Genomic DNA, 17,700 nt, shown 5'->3' on the forward strand with positions numbered 1-17,700 from the left:
AGTAATTTGCAGATGTTTTTGGACTTTCACAGTGACAAATATGACAAAAGTAGAAGCCAACACTTAGTCCCACATATAGCCACTTAAAGGCCCTATAGGACCAGCCAGCCACCTGGTGGCAAGTTGATTATACAAGAACAATTCTATTATGGAAGAGAAAGACCCTTATTTTCACTGGAAAATGCACTTATTCTGAACATAAATCTTTCTTCCTTCCCTACGACGCTTCTGCCAAAACCACCATCTGTGGACTTACCTAACAAATGCCATATTCACTGTCATAGTATTTCATGGAGCGTCACTTCTAACCAGCGACTCAATTTCCAGCAAATGAAGCATGCCAATAGAATGATGCTATAGAATTCAATGAACTTACCCGGAGCAGCTGGCCTGATAGAACAATGAAGTGGCCTTTTGAAGGTTTAATTAAAGTGCCAGCATGTGATATAATGCTTTTTTGTGGATGAGGTAATGTTCCTTGGGATATAACATAGAATCTGAATCCCCATTCAATATATGGTGCTGTTTCTCTCACAGCCAAGATGCACAGATCTGGGACCAAGGGATGGGAATGAGTATGGCCTGCTTACTACTGCCCCTACTAATTAACTTGACAACATTTTACTTCCTGCCTCTGGAACCTGGGGCTCTGCTGGTTTAGAGAGATTGGTTCCAAAGGAAAGAGTGCTTTCATCAGAAAACACAACAATGCTGCCTTCTGATTGCAAGTGGAGACAAATCTGGCCATGTTGGGGTCTTTGTGCTGTGAACTAACAGGCAAAGAAGGAAGTCAGTGTACTGGCTGGGTGATTTCACTGTCACAAGAAAATGAATAGTTACTGCTCACGGGCAATAGGAAAGAAGATGGAGGGATTTAACTGAAATGCAGATAATTTTGGGGGCATCTTTTTAGTACCTCCAGTTTTGTGGTAACAGTAAATGGAAAACTAAACAGCCCAATACAGATAGGACTGTCAGTAGCTAGGAATGTGCAGGAATGAAGACTGAGTTGCCCCATGACGTCAGGAACTACCCCGTGGAGTGGCTTGCTGAAGGAAAGGTAACATGAAATAAGTAGTGGAAGAAGAAGGGTATAAATATGTTACCAGCTGCAGCCACTGATCAGCTTCAAACACAAGATCTATAGTAGTGATGGTATTTCTTCCTTGCTTTGATACGAATATGTATGTGTGTAAACACACATATCCATATATAAAAATCTGGCTAGGTTTTGGAACACTTTTCCCGCAGATATCCTCCTGGTTTACTACCTGACAGCTGGATCTCCTTGGGGAAGAACCCTGCTATACTGCCAAAATTTTATTCTATAAATCTTCCTTCTAGCTTTCTGCAAAGGGACCCGCATTTACGAGGGTGACTGTGCACTGAGAGGAAAGAAACACCCAGACATTTCAGGGATTACTGGACATTGACTCTGAAACAATGGTAATTCCTGGGGACCCAAAACAACACCGTGGACCACATATTTCCATCCACATAGGAATTTATCTATAGACGTAAATCCCTTCACTTTGTTTCTTTTTTTTCCATTCTAAAATAAGAGGTGTTAATAGTGGCTAACTTTATATCTCAATAGTTAATTCATAGGGTATAAAAATGAGAGCATGACTCCTCTAGAAGAGAAATAACCGTCAGTCATGGATGAATAAGGTCACATGTAGGACTCTGTATATCTTTTTTGGGAGAGGGATAACGTCCTCATCTGCTTGGGCTGCCACGAAAAAGTACCAGAGACTGGGTACTTAAAACAACAGAAATTTATTTCTCCCAGTTCTGGAGGCCAGAAGTCCGAGATCTCCTCCTGACTTAGTACTATGTCCTCAGATGACTGAGAGAGCGCAGTCTCCAGTGTCTCTTCCTCTTTAGAACACAGATCCCATCATGAGGAACCAACCCTCCTGATACTATTTAATCCAATTATCTCCCAAAGGCCCACCTCCAAATACCATCACACTGGGGGTTAGGGCTTCCACATATGGATTTTGTGAGTACACAATTATTCAGTCCATAACAGATAGCACAGTTTTGTTTGTTTAATGGATAATTGTATTAGTTTGGTCAAAAGTATAATTTTGCTTTCTCTTTATGTAGAAGTTAAATACAGTCCTGACAAATGTACATGATTTCCAAGTTGGTAGAGTTTGAGTTCTGGTGGATTATAATATGTCAAGTTGGCTAAGGCTGGGAACCATTTTCCAGAATTTCCTTCCCTATGTGGTCCCTGGGTAGAGTTGACCATGAAGAAAGGTGTTACACTCAATCATCTCCATCAGTTGCAGTGACGGAGAGATGCAGAGGGTCAGTCTGCTGCAGCTGACCCTCGATCTCCACCGCTGTGCGTCCATCCCATCTTTCTTACTGCAGGCCTGCTGACGAAGGCTGGCTTCAAGCCCACCCACCAGGATCTTGGCCATGGACCAGAGGGGTAGCAGATAAATAGAGGCAACAATTCCAGCAGCATGATCATTTCCATAGACCTCTCCACAAGCTCCCAGTCACAGTCCTACTTCAGCTTCTCAGATTCTGTGCAAGTTCTGAATTGTCTACCTGCGCCAATGCTGCTTCTTCCAATTCTCTACCTCTCCCTTCCAGAGCTTCACTACACAGCTCTTCCCACAGTTGTGTCCAATTGCATTCCTACAACCAGTCCCTCATTCTCATCACATTTTTTCTAACTGATGCATTTTGTTATCTGCTAAACATTAGCAGAGTCTTCCATTGGAAGCCTGTTTAATAGAGAATGACCCTGTCTGAAAAAGCACCCATCACCCTTGATCCCCTCACTCTGACTCTCCTTCACAGCTCTGAACACCACCTGACATAGTCTGTGTGTATGTATTTGTCTGCTTTGTTACTACTAAATCCCTGATGAACAGAGAGGGGGCTAGCACTGAATAGTTGCTTAATAAGTATTTGTTGAATGAATATTTGGGGAAACTGATTCAAATGCTGCTATATCATGATCAGAGTAACAGTAATTTGTCCTACAATGTATGTGAAATATTGAATTCATAATGTTCTAGATAAAGAAGAGGTAAGATATTTAAAAAGTAAAGAAGGAAATAGTGGAGGAAGAGTGGGATGGGGAGTAAAAAAGTGAAGAAAGAGAATAAGGGGAGAAAAGTAATTGGGGAGGGAGGGGAAGAAGGAGCAGGGAGGAGGAGAGAGAGGAGAAGGGGAGGAGGAGAGAGAGGAGAAATGGAAGAAGGAGAGGAGGCTCTCAATGAATGGCTGACACTGTACTAAGTGCTTTCTGCCATTTATCTTGAGACAAACCTGTGAGGCAAGTGTTATTATTCCCAGATTATACATGAAGCCACTAAAGCTCAGAGAATTAAAGGACTTGCTGAAGGTCTTTACAAAGTGATTGAGCTGAAATCCAAACACAGGGTGTCTGGCTTAAAAACTCGTATTCTTGCCATTATACCATGCCACCAGAGAAAGCAGACACATCATGAGAAGGAAAATGGAAATGCTGTTTAAAATCATATTAAAGTATTCCAGTTGGGTCTGAAATTATAGGTTTAACTTCTAAGCTTGACCAATTTGCTGAAGTACCAATTTAATACTCAGTCCTTTTATCTATGAATTAATACTTTGTATAAGTAGACAATTTTGGGATTTATAATCAATGTTTTATGCAATAGTTCTATGATCTTACTAAACATTTTCAATACCAACCCTTTATTATAGGCAAATGATGAGTTATAGCATTTAAGACATACATTTTAATTTTAAGCTAGCTTAAGGATATTACTATGCAAAGTAAGTTAAAACACTGGAGTAGCGATATTGACAAATAACTCTGTGTTAATCCCAGGAATAATATGCATGTGGTCTCTACACCAACCAAAACTGGACCTGGTGGGTCCCAGCCAGTGGCAATGCAGCCAGATATTTCAAATCAGCGGAGGCACTTCAGGGTTGTCTTCAAAGGTTGGGTCTTCCTCGCTTGGTATAATTTTGGGTTCAGGTCGTCTTCTGGGTGTGTGTTTTTTCTCTTGAACTATGTTAGTCACATCAGGGAATGAGTGCTTGCTAGGATCTACTTCTAGTTTCTCCATGTGCTTGCTTCTACAATAACAAAAAAAAAGACAAACAGAAACGGATACTACATCCTTTAAAATTTCAAATAGATTCAACTCACCCATCCATTTATTCAGCAAACATTGGCAAGTAATGTCCCTGGAGCTTAGAAATAGAGAGAGAGAGAGAGAGAGAGAGAGAGAGAGAGAGAGAGAGAGAGAGAGAGAGAATGTCCCTAGCGTCAAGAAGCTTAGAGCCTTGTAGATTCTGACCTGTGGAGAAGAAAAGTACTAAAAAAAAAAAAAAAAAAAAAAAAAAAAGTCACTGGGCTTCTGCTAGTGCACAGGCAATTGGAGGAGATGTCACCTGTGAAACTTTACCTCCCTAAGAATTTGTATTTGATAACTGAAATGATACAGGAAGCAAAGCCCTACAGCCAAGATTAATAACTGAATCCTTCCAGGGAGGTCTTATTCCTTAATGCAGCTCATCAGGCTTCTGAACCCTCCTGCTTCAGACAATCTAACTTGTAGGGGTTTGGCAGGGGCATCTACACGACAAGTTCAGGGGCATAGCAAAGTGCAGCCCCAGCAACCTCTCCTCCCACAAGAGCCTGTGCCTTCTGCGCTCACTCAGTTCTCTCGGCAATAGCGAGCATGAAACAGAAGAAGGGGGCACCTCGGTTGGCCAATGTTCCCAATATCATGGTCAGATAGAAAACTGTAGGTAATCAGGTCTCTGGACTGCATTCCCTGCAATTTTGATTCAATAAGATTGGAGTTGGGCCCGGTGGCCTGTATTTTTATAACATTCCCCCAAATTATATTGATAATCAGTCAAATTGTTTTGGAGTCACTGCACCATTCATTCAAATGTTCATTGAACAGATACATGTTAAATATCTATGATATTCCAGGTGCTGTATAGGCACCAGGGAAACCATGGTCTGTGCAAACAGACCTGGTTCCTGGTAATATCTTATAGCACAATGTGGCTTGAACATAGAATTTATGACACTGTCATATACCTGTTTCATTATGTGTCTGTTTTCACACAATACTTGTATCTTTGATGCAAAGATTTTGTCTTTTTCATCTTTTATCCTAGGCAGATGGCTGTATTGAATAAATGTTGTTGAATAGGTGAAAAAAAATTTTTTTTTCTATTGGGGAAATAATGAAATTATATAAGAAATTATCTCTGACCTAAAGAAAATCACAGTCAGTTGAATCCAGGAGCTCTAAACTGATGCCTTCAGACTAAGCTCATCCAGTGAACACCCTTTGTCAGGGCAGGAAGATTCCATTTTCTTTTGAAAGTGTCAGCTCTCTATTGTCTTTGCAACCATCTCCCTTCATTTCTGTAATCTGCCTAGCCCTTGAAGGCATTTGAATTTTTGATCCTTCACGCTATTTTGAGTAATACACAAGGACCTGCTGAAGAAAAAATACAAAATATACAAAGAATATGAAATAGTATATTCAGAAGTCCAAACAGCATACCATAAACTCCATATGCCACAGGAAGGAGAAAAAATGGAAAGGGGCTTGTGTAGCCTCTGAAGGGGTGACAGAGGTGGGAATTCAAAGATGCTCTGAAAGATGTGAAGGAATGTGGGTGAGCAGTAAAGACAGAATTAATGCTCCAGAGAAATGAATGGTGCTGTGGTCATGTCCTGAACATACCTTCCTCTCAGATGACTTGGTGCCACAGTATTCACTGAACCACCTGCCTTTAAAAGAATAGAGTTTTGTGGTGTCAGCTATGATGCTGCTTATTCTTTTCTGCATAGTCAGTCATCATAAGGTTGGTGGCTGACTGTGCAGAAAACAGTAAACATGGCAGACCAGAGATGACTATCTTTAGAAGGTAGGCCTGCAAGGTTGGGCATTGGCTGGTAAGCTGTTCCCTACAGCCACGAGAAACTTTCCCTAAACAATAAGGGTAGCTCACTATGCCTTGCAATGTGCAATGTGTGCAGTCAATTTGGTTTATGCTTTCCTTCTGGGACTGCATAACATTGGCACCTGCTAGGCAGAGGGTGCCTACCACCGGCACCCAACAAAACCCTGAGCATTCAGTCTCTAATGAACGTCCCTGATGGACAACATTTCACATGTGTTGTTGCAACCCATTGCAGGAGGAATTAAGCATGTCTTGTGTGACTCCACAGGGAAAGGACCCTTAGAAGCTTGCACCTGGCTTTTTCTGGACTTAGGCTTTTGCTGATTTTGCCTCCTATTCTTTTGCTGCAATAAATCTTAGCCATGAGTGTAATTATATGCTGAGTCCTGTGAGTTCCTCTAATTAATCTCTGAACCTGGGGTCATCCTGGGGACCCTCGACACACTGTCTTTTGTTGAGCCCCATGCTAAGGCCTTTACTTGTGTCATCAAATCCTCAGACCCAGTGGGAGGACAAGAGGAATAGTCAGCCAAGGTCCCACAGATATACACAGGCAGAACTAGCTGGGAACTGAATCCAAATCTCTGGTATTCACATCACCATACTGTTCCTCACAGAAAATGAGGCACCAAACACACAGCATAAAGAGGGGCTTTCTATTCTTGACATTTGGCACATAAGCTTATATCCATCAAAACAAACAGTTCTCCAGGTCAGCATGAATATTGAAACCAATTGTGTTACGACACAGTAAACCCACAACCTGCTAGGCCCTCTTTCGTCTCATTTATTTCTTGGTAATCAAGAAACAAAGTTCGTTACTGCAAGTCAAGAGGCAGTAGAGCGTCTAGGGTAGCTTGCAAGATCCTGGCTTCTACCTGCTAAGCTGTTGGCCCTTGTGAGTTACTCAGCCACTTTGTGCCTCAAAGACCTCATCTTTAAAATAGGGATGATGACAATGAACATAAGGCCGCTGTCAAGATCAAATGAGTTCATCCATGTAAAGGACACAGAGAAGTGCCAGAAACACAGCAGGCATTCCATAAGTGTCAGTGCCATGTAGGAAAAGGGTGGCATCAGTCAGTATGTACTAGGATATGGGTAAGAGTTGGTAATGCAATTCACTATGCTTTTCAGCACACATCTTTTAGGTGTGCAGTGCTGTAATCAGTGCCAGGAATTTAAAGATGAGTAAGACATGGTGTGTGCCCATAATCAAAGGAGGAGGACACACATATACTTGGCTATTTTGCACCAGGGTGGCAAGGGCTCTGCAAGCAGGATAAACAAGTCAGGTTAAAGCACAAGGAGACAACATCACCAAGGCCTGGAAGGAATTACGGTAGGAATCATAGAGTAAGGGAACTGGCACCTGGTACTGGGGGCAGGGTGGGGGTGGTATTTTCCAAGATTTTGAGGAGGAAGAACATTCCGGAGAGGTAACACTGACAACAGGTAAGAAAATATTTGTTCTGCTTACTCTTAGCCTGATATCTGCAGAGAGTGAGGTACCCAAGGTGGGGATGGGGGAAAGAGTGGGAGTGTCTGGCCCAGTCCAGTCAGGGTAGGGCCTGGGTGAGTGAGGGAAGCTTGGATGGCTGGGTAAGGTAATCTGTTGAGGAGGCTGCCTGGAGAAGTGTTTAAGGTAAGACGCTGAAAGTCTTCAGCTCTGCGGCAAGTGCTGGTGCCACAACTCTTGGGAACTGGGGCACCTCGCCCATCACATTTTTCTTTTCACTTTTAGATACTCAAGCAGTAAGGAGTGTGCTTATTTTTAGGAAAGTTAGAGACGGATTTTTCAAGTAAGGGAATGATGTTTAACAACCTATTTATTATATTTAGTGTCATGTAAATATAGTTAGAAAACAGAACACTGACACTACTTCTTGTTACTGTCCTGCTAAGTTTCCAATTTTTCTTTAATTGCTATTTGTCACAACAAGATAATTTACCTTCTCTTTCATTGGCTTCTCACAATTCATGTACCCGTTCATTCAATAAGTGTTTACTGAGTACCTACTATGCACCCAGGTTTGTGTGTGTCCTGGAGACTGAAAATGAAAAGCTGTCTTCCTATCCTCAATAAGCTTACTAAGAAGATAAAATAATACTATTGTCATTAGGAAAAAGAGATGTTATATAGTCATTATTGTACTTAAAGAAGCTATATGATGTGTGCCCAAGTGAGACAATTTGACTGACCAAATTGACCCAGTTGTTTTGGTGAATTGAAAGGGATGTGTTGCTGTTTTTAATCATCTCTCAATATAAGTTGGGTATCCCTAACCTGAAGTTCCGAAATCCAGAATGCCCCCAAATCTAAACTTTTTTGAGCACTGACATAATGCTCAAAGGAAATGCTCAATGGAGCACTTCAGATTTTCCAGTTAGGAATGTTGAACTGGTATCATGCAAATATTTCACAATCTGAAAAAATCCAAAATAAAAGCAAGCCTGGTCCTAAGCATTTTGGATAAGGGATACTCAACCTGTATGTTCACAGTCTTATCTGATGCTCACACCATCACTGAGCGCCCCCATCCCTTCCCCTCCTCACTGATGCAGATGTGGGAGAAGGGAGAGGGGCAGGGGTCCATTAGAGGCTGAAGCTGAGGGTCAGGCTCAGGATTGGGGCAAGCACAGATACTTCATTTCTTATGTGGTGATTTTAATTCTTTTTAAGCCTTTTTATTGAGTGCAATACATGTATAGAAAAGTGACCAAATCATAAGAGTGAAACTTTCATTAATTGAATGCACCGTGGATTAAGAAGCAGAACATTATCAGCATTCTAGGAGCTCCTACTTGCCCTTCCAGCCATGATGCCCCCACTGAAACCACCATCTTGGAGGCTACCATTTTGCCTACCAAGCCTTCCTTCTCACGGAGGGTGCTAGTATGAGGATTTGCTATTTGAAACTCCAGAGTTCATCTGTGACACTCAAGGAAAGGCCAATAGAATACAAAGATGCTGACCTGGGGTCTTAACTGCTAAGCTGGCGAACCACCTACAAAAGCACCTTCTTCCAGAATAATTGTTCTTTGAGGCAATAAAACATCCTACATTTTAAAGTCCATTTTAGGTATTCTATTACTAGTAGACAAATATATCCTGATACAAGTCAGGTCCAAATGTCATCTATCAGTACATATAGAAACATAGGGAAAAGAATGCCAACTTCTCCCTGGGAACCAGGAATCCCATAACCTAATGTGAATCTTTACATAGGTAAATTAGACCAGTTATGATTAAGTTTTTATAATTGTAGTTATCATTTAGTAGAGTTATTCAGTTGTACAAATAATTAATAGTGATGTTAATAACAATAGCCACTGATATTGACACGGTAGTTTAAAATTTTTTTTTCAGATGGAGTCCTGCTCTGTTGCCCAGGCTGGAGTGCGGTAGTGCAATCTTGGCTCATGGCAACCTCCACCTCCTGTGTTCAAGTGATCCTCCCACTTCAGACTCCCAAGTAGCTGGGGCTACAGGTGCACACCACCATGTCTGGCTAATTTTTGCATTTTTAGGAGAAACGGGGTTTTGCCGAAAGTTGGCCAGGCTGGTCTTGAACTTCTGACCTCAGGTGATCCGACTGCCTTGGCCTCCCAAAGTGCTGTGAACTCAATCACAATAGAGGATTTCAATTACTCATGGATCTCTGGAGTCAGAAACAGTGAGCAGCTAAGCCTGGGGCACTTGAGGATCATAGTAATCTCCAAAATAAAGAGAAGAGGGGCCTTTTCTCTTTTGTTTTCCCCGCCTTAATGTCAGAGGACAGATGCCCATCACTGGTCTTACCCACCACCTGACCTTCAGAAACATCACCTCTAGAATCCAGTAAGACTAGCTGGAAGACAAAATCAACAGATTTATCATCATGGAAGTAAGCAAGAAAAAAGAAAATGCCTAAAATCAATCACTAAGTGCAAAACACATCAGAGATTCATTCCTTTTATCAAAAAAACATAAAGAAAGAACTTTTTTCTGGTGTCCTAGTAAGCTAGCATGTTTGGACCAAAGACTCCCACCTCCCACTGAAAACTTTCTTGAGATCATGAAAGACTTGATAAGATCACAAGGAACTACAAGGTCAGAAATCAAGGGAAGTGGGAACTCAGAAGGAGGAGCAGAGGCCTGAAGTCACCTTGCCCTGAGAGCAGTTGGGGAGCCCTTGAAGTTGTGCTTTGGTCAATCTGACCTTACGGAGTCTGAAGACAGAGGCCAAGGCCCTGAACATGCCAGGTGGGCAGTCTAACGGGACACCCTCTCCATAGTAAGGGTGCAGTGCCAAAGAGCTTCTCTTGTTTTAAGAGTGAAGGAGAAGTAAATGCCCACTGCTCACCTCTGCAAGGCACTTTGAGGAAAGCTGCTTCAGTGGGGCCGAGGAAAACTGAGTTGTCACCACAAGCTAGAAAGTTTATAGCAGTTTTTGGTTAAAAATCCTCAATCTTGAATTTAGATGAAAGTGGTTCCAAATTGGCAGTGTTTTTCTCTGCAGCACATGCCAATGTTCCCTGGCCAAGTACCTCCCAGGCCTCTAAGGAAGCACCAGACTATTTTCCTAGGCAGTGGAGTGTGAAGCAAGTTGCCTGTGCACTGGTTACCAACTTGCCGGAGTCCAGTAAAACAGAACACCCCCATATACAACAGGCTGCATGAAGCAGATTTATTCCTTATAGACAGGCAGCAGAGAACAACAGAAACCATAGGTGCATTGGGGGCTGCACCCCAAAGCTCAGGAAAGCTGCCTGGGAAGCAGATGGCATCTCTTCTGCACATGCCCCACTTGTACCACAGCACAGGGACCCCAGGAAGCAGCCCGTCCTGGATTGTATACCCCTGGACCACATGATCACTGGGATGAAGCTTTGAAGGACATATGTTTCCGGGGTAGGGAAGGCGACTGAAACAGAACTGAGGCTATTTCAGCCAGCTCCCTCTTATCTCAAGATGTTGTATTCCCAGCACATTCCACAATTATTCTTGTGAACTACAACTAAGAAAGTAGGGGGAAAGGGTTGGTCCAAGGTCACTCAGAGAACTGTTCTATATGCAGTAGCTCACAGTAAAAAATAAACAACTAGGCCAGGCATAGTGGCTCATGCCTGTAATCCCAGCACTTTGGGAGTCTGAGGTGGAAGGATCACTTGAGGTCAGGAGTTTGAGACCAGCCTGGCCAACATGGCAAAAACCTGTCTCTACTAAAAACACCAAAAAATTAGCTGGGCATGGTGGCACGTGCCTGTGGGTCCCAGGTATTCAGGAGGCTGAGGCACAATAATCGCTTGAACCTGGAGGCGGAGATTGCAGTGAGCCAAGATCATGCCATCGCATTCCAGCCTGGGCAACAAAGGAGAAACTCTGTCTCAAAAAAACAAATAAATGAACAACAAAAAAAAGATGACTACTCAAGGAAAAAAAAAACCCACAAGAACCAATAGAATTAACAAGAACAGAAATAGAAATATAAAAACTTCAGATATTGGAATATGAAAACATGAACTACAAAACCACTACAATTACTATGTTTAAATAACATGTCTCAGACTTCCTAGTAAAAGATGGAAAGCTTCCCTCTGGACTCAGCAGAACAACAAAGATGCTGCCCTCACTCCACTACTCACCACTATCCCAGAGCTTTTCCCTGTGCAGTAAGGTATGAAGAGGAAATAAAAGAGATAAGGATCAATCGGAAAGCAAGCAAGCAAGCAAGCTGCCATTCTTTGCAGGCATATAGAAAATCTAAAAGAACCCACAGATACGTTAATAAAATAATGAGAGAGATTAGTAAAGTTGCTGGCTACAAAATCAAACACAAAAGTAGACTACTTAGTGGCGATGGTTGCACAACATTGTGAATATACTAAATGCCACTGAATTGTACACTTTTAAATGATTACAATGGTAAATTTGAGGTAATGTGTATTTTACCACAATGAAAAAGTAAATTGCAATCTATATACCAGCAGCAGAGAAAAAAATAAAATAAATAATACATTTGTGATAGCATCAAAATATCATACACCTAAAAATTAATAAAACATTGGTATGTTTATGGAAAAGTTATAAAGAGATATCAAATAAGATTGAAGAAAGGACAGAGAGATATTATACTATAAGAACTGTTCTCCCTAAATTGATCTATGTGGTCAATACAATTCCAAAGAAAATCCCAATACATACCTGTGTGTGTGTGTTTGTGTGTGAGTAAAACTTCCTTAGTTGATTCTGAAATATATATGTAAGTGCAAAGGGATAAAATTAGCCAACTCACTCTTCAAGAAGAACAAGGTGAGAGGATACTTCCTGCCAGTTATAAAACTCATTATAAGACTATGGAAATTAAGGAAGTAGAGCAGAATAGAGACCAGAGGCAAACCCATACAGATGTGGACACCTGGTCTATGACAGAGGTGGCCTTGGTAACTAATGTAGACAGAATAACCATTTTAATAAGAGACACAGGGACAGTAGGGTGTCCACACTGGGAAAAATTAAATTGTCATACTTTAAACATGTTAAATTGTCATACTTTAAACAAACTTAATTCCTGATGGATTAGATGTTTCCTCAAATTATACCTAAATGTGAAAGGCAAAAGTATAAAGCCTTACAACATAAAGGACTACCTTTATGACCTCAGGGCAGGATAGAATTTCTACAACAGAACAAACATAAAATAATTAACCATATAAAAGTTTAATAATTTTAATTATTTTAAAATCAAAATCTTCTGTTCATCAAATGACACCAGGAAGAGATTAAGAAGGCAAGCCTGTCCCGGTGTGGTGGCACACATCTGTAATCCCAGCACTTTGGGAGGCCAAGGCAGGCAGATCACAGGAGGTTAGGAGTTTGAAACCAGCCTGGCCAACATTACGAAACCTCATCTCTACTAAAAATATAAAAATTAACCAGGCATGGTGGCAGGCACCAGTAGTCCTAGCTACTTGGGAGGCTGAGGCAGGAGAATCGCTTGAATCTGGGAGACAGAGGTTGTAGTGAGCCGAGATCCTGCCACTGTACTCCAGCCTCCTGCTACTGCACTTGATAAGAGCGAGACTCTGCCTCAAAAAAAAAAAAAAAATAAATAAATTAAATAAATAAATAAATAAAAAAACAAGAAAGAAGAAGAAGAAGAAGAAGAAGAAGAAAGAGAAAGAAGAAAGAAGGAAGAAGGAAGAAGGAAGAAGGAAGAAGGAAGAAGGAAGAAGGAAGAAGGAAGAAGGAAGAAGGAAGAAGAAGAAGAAGAAGAAGAAGAAGAAGAAGAAGAAGAAGAAGAAGAAGGAGGCAAGTCTGAGGTTGTATAATCCTGGTTCAGATGTTACCGGCTTTAACATCTTGGGCAAATGCCATCTCTCAATCTCAGTAAATTATAAATAATAGTATTTATCTGCAGTTTTATTCTTGAAGATGAAAGACAGACAACACATAACATTATGTAGCAGAGTCAGCACTCAATAAATCCCTTCATTTGGAGGAATTTGTGCATCTTCTTTCATTTTACAGTGTTAAGGGCACAAGAGGTCACTGAGTGTTACCCTCCAGCCCTGATGAATAAAACCCTACCCCAGTTTCTCTTCCCCCTCCATTCACTTTCTCCCCAGCATGAGAAACAAACCACTCTGCCAAGAGAGGGTCAAGGGGCCTCTTGTGGCCCTCCCGGTGGACCGCTGCATCCATAGTCCTTTGCCTAAAACCAACAATCCTGCCTGATCTCAGTTCCCGTGAGCAGCTTGAACGGGCAGCTGCTTGGTTAATGCGGTTGCCCGGCCTGAGGCTGGGATAACGCGCACAATAGAGTTTGCCAGTGATGAAGGAGCACCACACAACTACCTTCCCACAGGCATTTTATATGTGATTGTGGTGTGATCATTTCTCAGTCATCAAAATGAAAAAGAAAGGCTTCGCAAAAATACCACAGGAGGGACTGCTATGAAGAATCGTGCTAAGACATCTTGAATCCTCAAGTGTAATCACAGTAATGATAGTTTTCCTGGGGTCTGAAAACCAGCTCTGAACTGTTTGCAATGATTTGACTTTCCATTGCTGATTCCTCACAAATTAGATTCAGACTCTTTCCATGTGTTGATGCTGCTGGGGGTTAATTATGACTGTGAATATTCATAATAGACATAATACCCGTGAATCTTGTATGTGCAATGGAAATCACTAAGCTGGGAAATAGAGTGGATTTCCAAGGTTAAAAACAGCAACCCGTTTTTCAGTAGGAATTCAATTGCATACCTGTTGTTCAAACAAATCCCATGTTTAAAAATCTCTACAAAAGTTCAGCAGTTGTCTTTGAACATACCAGTGCCTGACTGCTTTATTATACAACACATAAATATAGCTCTTGTTCAGGTATTTTTATGATGGTAATTCTAGCATATACATTTGTATCACAAAGATAGTTTGCCTTACTTCAAAATAGATTTTACCATCTGGATGATAAGAGTCTGAAAATCATAAGAAGCAGAAGGACAGTTGGAAGAACTGGGATCTCATTCTAGAGAAGAACTGAGAAAGGGGAGAGCTTTGTGCAAATTACTTTATGGGATGTCATTGCTTAAGGGAGATTGGCTTGGTTTTGACGGTCTCCAGGAAGCAGAGCCTGGGCCTTCACTTAGGAATCAAAGAGAGACAGAGAGAGGCTGTCTAACAGTAGAGGATACCAAGAAGGGAATGAATACTGTCTTGAGAGGATGAGGGTCCTGTTGGGAAAGGAATTTAAGCAAAGGCCAGAAAATGACCAACAGTCAGGAGATTGACAGGAGGGGCCCTAGTACCGTTGAGAGTTGAGGCGTCTGTGGAGTGACACACAGATCTTAAAAGGGAGGCAGTGACAGCAACGGTACCAGCGAGGTTGTCCCAGCATGTCACGGCTACATGACCTTCAGTACATTCTAAATTTCTCCCTCCCTCAGCTCCCCTAACTGGAAATTGAGCATAAAAATTACAAGGATTAAATGTGTGAATATGGGTAAACCACACAGAATAGCACCTGACACGAAGCAAGCACTTGGTAAACATTAGCCGTCATTGGTGTTGACATTACCAGTCATGTTATACCATGACGACACATTGGGACCTGTATATACACAGATTTGATTTTAGGGATCAGGAGCCCTACAAAGCAAGAGTCTATGGTTTGGGAAACAAACATTAACATTCATGGTATGAATCATCTCAGAACTTTAAATAATTGTATAATTTTGGAAGCTGCATTCCAACCAACAAATGACAATGAAGAGAACAATATCATACAGCTAAGGACAGACTGGGAGGGTGGTACCTTGTATTTATGTGTTCTCTGCTCCTGTCTGAGGTAGTTTTCACAGATGTGAATGCTCGTTGACCACCTGTGATTACTTCTCCTACCTAAAATAAAAATGAAACACACACCACGTGGTGCATTACTCCTTGATGTACCTTTAAAAACATACATATATGTATTTTAAAAGATACTAAAACATTTTAATTTTTTTTCTACATATTCCATGAAAGACTCAATCTTGAAGCCCTTACATGCAGTGTACAGAAGGTTACATCACGAATTGTATCTATCATAATAGTCTTGCAAAGCCACAAGCTATCTACAACTGTCAAAGGCCAAGCAGGAGATATGGTGAATTAATGTATTTAACAAATATTATCTAAGAGACAACAACATGCCAGATACTTTTGTGGGGTGTTGGGGATACAGATGTGATGGAAACACTGCCTTTGAGGTGCTCCTAGTGAAATGTGGAAAGCACTCTGAGATGGGAGCTTGAATCCTCATTCTCCCAGCTCACTGGGCCCTGGTTTCTTCCTCTGTAAAATGAAGGAATTGGTTTACGATCTGAAAGGCCCCTTTTTTGGTCTAAAAAATCCTATAATTCTAACATTTTTAAACTAAATAAGCTCAGTGCTAAGCATGTTGAAGTCTCAATAAGTAAAATGATTCCATTCAACAAATGTACTGCAAAAATTATTCAGACCCAATACCTCCTCTCAAGAAACTCCTAAGATATCAGAGAGGGGAAGGAAAAGAGAACCTGCTGCTACTTGTCAGACTCCAGTGGTGTGCTAGACACACACCTACCAATATCAACACTGTATTTTATTTAATTTCCCCACCCCTAAACATTCCTATGAGACAGGGATTGCTAGCAGGAGGAGAGAAGTTTAAAAACTCTCTTCTCATGTGCCTGGGTCCATTGACCAATATGGCATCTGCCCTTTGTTTTTAAGGAGTAGAGTGACTTTGAGTGGGTGTCCATTCCTCTCTCCACCCTCACCAGGCCCTTCTCTATGGCAGGGGAATGACTCATTCACCTGCCACGTCTCTCTGATGGGCAGGGTCATTGATCTCAAGGGTGAGGGCTATCTGCCTTTCTCTGTTCTGCCTGAGACTCGGTGTGCTGCACAGCTGTGATCCAGGCTCACGCAAATGATTAGGGAAAAGACTAGGCTTGGACTTCAAGGGTCTGTCATCATCTGCCTCCCATCTACTGGCTCAGGCATGTATCTTGATTTACAGTATATATTTGGGAAGGGCATTGGAAGCCCCAATTTCGCCTTAACACTAAGCCACATTCTCCTATCTAAGCTTTACTATACTGAAGTGTTGGTCACTTAATCATATTAATACATGGGTAATTTGTTTCTTATTTAATTAGAGATTCTTGGTTCTAGGCTCCAGTAAACCCCCAAAGCCTAGCCCATTGTTTATCATCTGTATGCTTCAATAAATAAATTATAAATGAACCAATGAAGAAATGATTCCCAGTCTGAGACTGCAGCATCAAACTCGGGGAGGTTTGGTCTCTGATGGATGCCCACACCTAGATGGCAGTCCTCCTGTGTCAACATCATACAGTGGTGCCAGACTAGTTTTTTTACATGGTGCAGTTGTATAATTTTCAATTATATTTTGTAAAAATGCAACACATGTATGTATGTGTGATGTCGTGCAGCTCCCTTTCACTGGAGACCATGAACATAAGAAGTATATCTTCCTCTTTCCATGGGTCTCATGGGAGGGTGTATATGTGATGTGGAAAGATCTTCAGCTCCACCCTTTCAATATCAGCTTTGAACACTAGACTGGGAGAGAATAATCACAAGTGGTTTATGTGATGGTAAGACTTTTACTGAAGCTCCAGAAGAAAAAAATAATGAATGCTACTAAAAACTTTAAATACCAAGCCTAGAAGGGTTTGTTCAGAAATGTTTCAAAAGCGATGCAGTCCACATTACAAAAACTCATAGAAGAATGCTATGGAAGAATTGGCAACTAAAGCTACCAAAACAATGTTTACTGAATAATTAAAGAAGGTGACTCACAGAAAGGCTTGCCCAACGGAGCAGGTTTGTATTATCAAACATGGTTTATTTTGGAGTAGGCTAAGTCTAAAATGTTGTATTTTCTAGGTTTTAAAATAGACTTAATGTAATTGTATTGCTTTCCATTAATTTTTTGCTGACCAATGTTATATTTGTGGATGTTACTGTGGCAGGGTATGAATGTCTATATGGTTTAAATATGAGAACAACTGGTTTTCTTCTTTTTCTTTAACTGAATGAGTGGGATGAATCTAAATATTTCCTGATATCCTGCCCTTCTCTTAAGGGAATGAAAACACTTTTCAGTTGCTGTTGATTCCAGTTATAGTTAACCAAATCAGATGTCAATTATAAATGTAAAAAATAGCATTGGGAAGGTATTTCTTAATGTTTTATGGAGATTAAAAAGAGAC

General features: G+C 41.1%; 1 protein-coding gene across 5 annotated transcripts in view; it reads right to left on the bottom strand.

Annotated features, from left to right (window-relative positions):
* Window positions 1-2,039: 2,039 nt before the first annotated feature.
* DNAAF11 (dynein axonemal assembly factor 11) overlaps window positions 2,040-17,700 on the bottom strand; it is a 95,174-nt gene continuing 79,513 nt past the window's right edge. For all 5 annotated transcript variants that reach the window (XM_065519640.2, XM_065519639.2, XM_073999470.1 and 2 more), the window contains exons 11-12: window positions 15,252-15,333; window positions 2,040-4,095 (exon numbers count right to left, since the gene is read on the bottom strand). In XM_065519640.2, coding sequence (XP_065375712.1) covers window positions 3,921-4,095; window positions 15,252-15,333 — 257 coding nt within the window. In that variant the 3' untranslated portion in view covers window positions 2,040-3,920. The remainder of the gene's footprint in view (window positions 4,096-15,251; window positions 15,334-17,700) is intronic.

Source organism: Macaca fascicularis, chromosome 8 (assembly GCF_037993035.2).
Source record: "Macaca fascicularis isolate 582-1 chromosome 8, T2T-MFA8v1.1".
Classification (NCBI taxonomy): Eukaryota; Metazoa; Chordata; class Mammalia; order Primates; family Cercopithecidae; genus Macaca; species Macaca fascicularis.